Raw genomic sequence first — 4,558 nt, forward strand, 5'->3', positions numbered from 1 at the left:
CATGCAATTCCCTAATTATCCGCTTGGGGTAAAATGGAAGGTTGTGAAAGATGTCCACTGTCGCTCTCTATTGATTGACACTGGTTTCATGTCTTTGACTCCCTGATGTAAAAAGTTATTACAAAAAGAAGGTGCATTTTGGACATGCAATTCCCTAATTATCCGCTTGGGGTAAAATGGAAGGTTGTGAAAAATGTCCACTGTCCTCCTCTATTGATTGACACTGGTCTCATGTCTCTATCTTCCTGCTGAAGAAAGTTATTACAAAAAGAAGGTTCATTTTGAAAATGCAATTCCCTTTTATACCAGTAGGAGTAAAATGGTAGGTTGTGTAAGATGTCCACTGTCGCTCTCTATTGATTGACACTAGTTTAATGTCTCTGTCTCCCTGATGTAAAAAGTTATTACGAAAAGAAGATTAATTTTGAACATGCAATATCCTAATCCTCCACTTGGGGTAAAATGGAAGGTTGTGAAAGATGTCCACTGTCCCCCTCTATTGATTGACAATGGTCTCATGCCTCTGTCTCCCTGATGTAAAAAGTTATTACAAAAAGAAGGTTAATTTTGGACATGCAATTCCTTTTTCTACCAGTAGGGTAGACAGTAACATTGAAGGTTGTGAAAGATGTCCATTGTCCCCCTCTTTTGATTGACACTGGTCTCATGTCTACAGGCCCTTTAACTAAAAAGCTATTACAAAAACACCGCCCACTGAGGCATAGCAAAAAACGAAGACAATTTGCACTTTCCCCACGGTCCCTTACCGAAAGCTGCGCGAAGAGCGAGCTCTCCCGGCTTAATGCACATTACGACGGCTTGTGCGGGGCAGTGCTTATTACATCGAGCGAAAATTATGAAAAAGAAGGCTGTGAAACATGATCAGCTTTGCCCTTTTGGCGGTCACATTGTTTCGATTTTTTTAGGGCAAGTCGTTTTGGAGTTATTGCCATTTATCTCTGAATGTGTCACGAATATCGAAAACAAAACTAACTTAACCCCGCTACAGTAGCTACACGCTGCCGTAAATGCCGCGCACGATCACATGAGCAAGCAAATCCACAAAGAATAATAAATCGTATAACGCTAATTAGTTTTAATTTTGTAAACTTTTTAGATATGTCTAAGACAAAATGCCATCTAAAATTTAAGACCTCGCATAAGTAAAAATAAGACATTTTAAGACTTTTTATGGCCTTAAATTTGCAAAATCTAATTTAATAATTTTAAAGACTTTGTAAGGACCCGCGGGAACCCTGTTGTAGTGTTAAAATGTATATACGTTTCAGCTTTTCAAACTGACCTCTAAATTGACAAAAACTTTCAAAAGATTCAAATAGGAGGAGTAAAGTTCAACACAAAGTATGTTGACTGGAGCCCTATTGTAAAGTCAGTCAAAATGGGAATAAACATTTTTAACAAAAGTACATTAATTCGGTATCCAATTAGTCAGGCAAATAAAACAAAATTAACACTGAAGGAATAGTTTACCCAAAAATGAACATTTGCTGAATATTTACTCACCCTCAGGCAATCCAAGACGTGTTTGCTCATTCATCAGAACAGATCTGAAGGAATTTAGCTTCACTCACTGACCAATTGACATGACTCCAGTTCATCAGTAAACATCTTATGAAGCTGTTTGTTTGTAATAAACAATTCAATCATTAATTATTTTTAAATTCAAATGAGTCTACAGTTAAAATAAAATTGGTTTCCATGGTGAAAAGGTCGTCTTGTCTGAATCATAAAAGAAATATACACAGATCAAGCACTGTTTACAAATGATGACAGGCTAAAACAATTATAAACAAATATGTTGGAAGATTTTGATGTGAGAGGACAACGGGGGATGGACGTTTTAACTGAAGGAAGCATTTTTTTTATGGATTATGAACTTGTTTTTTTGCCACAAACGATGGTTTAAAGGTAAAATGCCTTGATGGACTTATTACAAACATGCTTTTCACTCCATAAGACATTTATTGATCTCGACTGGAGTTATTTGGATTATTTTGATGTTTTTATCAGCTGTTTAAGCTATTATTCTGATGACACCCATTCACTGCTGGGTGAATTCACATTCAATTGCTGAGCAAGTGATGTAATGCTAAATTTATCCTACATCTTGGGGGTGAGTACATTTTAATTTTGAGTGAACTATTCCTTTAATTAAAACACTTTCACTACTAACATTTTTTTAATAATTAAAAACATTTTTTTATGCCTATTTATGCATTACACATAGGGTTGTTCTTAATTATAAAATTATATACAGACACATTTTTTGTATAGTTATATACTTGTTGCTACAGCTAAAGCTCCTAGTAGATTAATTAGATTAATGTATGCATACATTACAAACATAAAACAGGAAGAATTCATTATTATTATAATGCACAGATATGTAGTTCTTTGAAAAATGTTTTTGACAAGAGTGTCGAGCTGTATTCTTCCAGTAAAGAAGGGAGCAAAGCTATGGGCAATACATTTCCTCCTAAGCAAAGTGAACCCACACAATATATGAGGGTACTTGCAAAAACTTCCTCAGTTAACCAGCTGTAAATACTGAAAAAAACAGAGGTGAGGAATAACTAAGTAATTGTAGTGTGAATGTCCAAATAATATTTCTAATCCACTGTAAACCGTACAAGGTGTAGCTGGTACATCAGATCCTGTAGTGATAATCTTTGTTGACCTCTTCTTGTGGGTTAAAATTCACTCATCTGATTCATACCTGAGGAGGGAATATAATGCCGCAAATTCATAAATATATTTAATTTAAACCAAAGGCAGTTTCTCACAACATTTCTGTGATAATAGAATATTATGTCATAATTGAGAAACTATACCTTTGTAATCTCTTTCTCAGATCTTTAATCTGTTCATTCTTTTTAGTGAGAATCTCCTTCATGTTGCGGTAAGCAGCCGTCTGCTGAAATTTCTTCTCCAGTTCCTTAATGGGAAAATAAACATAATATGATTCATCAAACACATCAACCTTCACTTATATATTTATAAACGTAATACATTTATAAATATGAACAATAAAGCATCAACAGGTGTTGACATTTCCCAGCAGCACAGCAGTAATGACTTTATGAACTACTTTACTTCCAAGATCGATACTATTAGAGATAAAATTGTAACCATGCAGCCGTCAGCTACAGTATCGCATCAGATAGTGCGCTATAGATCCCCTGAGGAACAATTCCACTCATTCTCTACTATAGGAGAGGAAGAATTTTATAAACTTGTTAAATAATCTAAACCAACATGTATGTTAGACCCTATTCCATCTAAGCTCCTAAAAGAGGTGCTTCCAGAAGTCATAGATCCTCTTCTGACAATTATTAATTCGTCATTGTCATTAGGATATGTCCCCAAAACCTTCAAACTGGCTGTTATTAAGCCTCTCATCAAAAAACCACAACTTGACCCCTAAGAACTAGTTAATTACAGACCAATCTCAAATCTCCCTTTTCTGTCCAAAATGCTAGAAAAGGTAGTATCCTCACAATTATATTCCTTTTTTAGAGAAAAATGGTATCTGTGAGGATTTCCAGTCTGGATTTAGACCGTATCACAGTACTGAGACTTACAAATTACATGATCTTATCATCTGATCGTGGTTGTATCTCTCTATTAGTGCTACTGAATCTTAGCGCAGCATTCGACACTATTGACCACAACATTCTTTTGAATAGACTAGAAAACTTTGTTGGCATTAGTGGAAGTGCATTAGCATGGTTCAAATCGTACTTATCTGACCGGCATCAATTCGTAGCAGTGAATGAAGGGGTATCATATCGATCACAGGTGCAGTATGGAGTACCTCAAGGCTCAGTACTAGGGCCATTACTTTTCACGCTTTACATGTTACCCTTGGGAGATATCATCAGGAAACACGGTGTTAGCTTTCACTGTTATGCTGATGATACTCCGCTCTATATTTCTTTGCGTCCCGGCGAAACATACCAATTTGAAAAACTAACGGAATGCCTAGTCGATATATAAAAAACTGGATGGCAAGTAATTTCTTACTGCTAAATTCTGAAAAAACAGAGGTGTTAATTATTGGACCTAAAACTTCTGCATGTAAAAACCTAGAACACTGTCTAACACTTGATGGCTACTCTGTCGATTCTTCGTCATCAGTTAGGAACCTAGGTGTGCTATTTGATAGTAATCTTTCCTTTGAAAGACATGTTTCTAGCATTTGTAAAACTGCATTTTTCCATCTCAAAAATATATCTAAATTACGACCTATGCTCTCAATGTCAAATGCAGAAATGTTAATTAATGCGTTCATGACCTCAAGGTTAGATTATTGTAATGCTTTATTGGGTGGTTGTTCTGCACGCTTAATAAACAAACTGCAGCTGGTCCAAAATGCAGCAGCTAGAGTTCTTACTAGAACCAGGAAGTATGACCATATTAGCCCGGTTCTGTCAACACTGCACTGGCTCCCTATTAAACATTGTATAGATTTTAAAATCTTGCTTATTACTTATAAAGCCCTGAATGGTTTAGCACCTCAGTATTTGAACAAGCTCTT

At 35.7% G+C, this 4,558-nt stretch overlaps 1 protein-coding gene across 2 annotated transcripts in view; it reads right to left on the reverse strand.

Moving 5' to 3' along the window:
- Positions 1-2,210: 2,210 nt before the first annotated feature.
- lztfl1 (leucine zipper transcription factor-like 1) overlaps positions 2,211-4,558 on the reverse strand; it is a 30,333-nt gene continuing 27,985 nt past the window's right edge. For both annotated transcript variants that reach the window (XM_016261604.1, XM_016261603.1), the window contains exons 9-10: positions 2,853-2,956; positions 2,211-2,737 (exon numbers count right to left, since the gene is read on the reverse strand). In XM_016261604.1, the coding sequence (XP_016117090.1) occupies positions 2,719-2,737; positions 2,853-2,956 (123 nt within the window). In that variant the 3' untranslated portion in view covers positions 2,211-2,718. The remainder of the gene's footprint in view (positions 2,738-2,852; positions 2,957-4,558) is intronic.

This window comes from Sinocyclocheilus grahami, unplaced genomic scaffold (genome assembly GCF_001515645.1).
Source record: "Sinocyclocheilus grahami isolate Dianchi unplaced genomic scaffold, SAMN03320097.WGS_v1.1 scaffold2500.1, whole genome shotgun sequence".
NCBI lineage: Eukaryota > Metazoa > Chordata > Actinopteri > Cypriniformes > Cyprinidae > Sinocyclocheilus > Sinocyclocheilus grahami.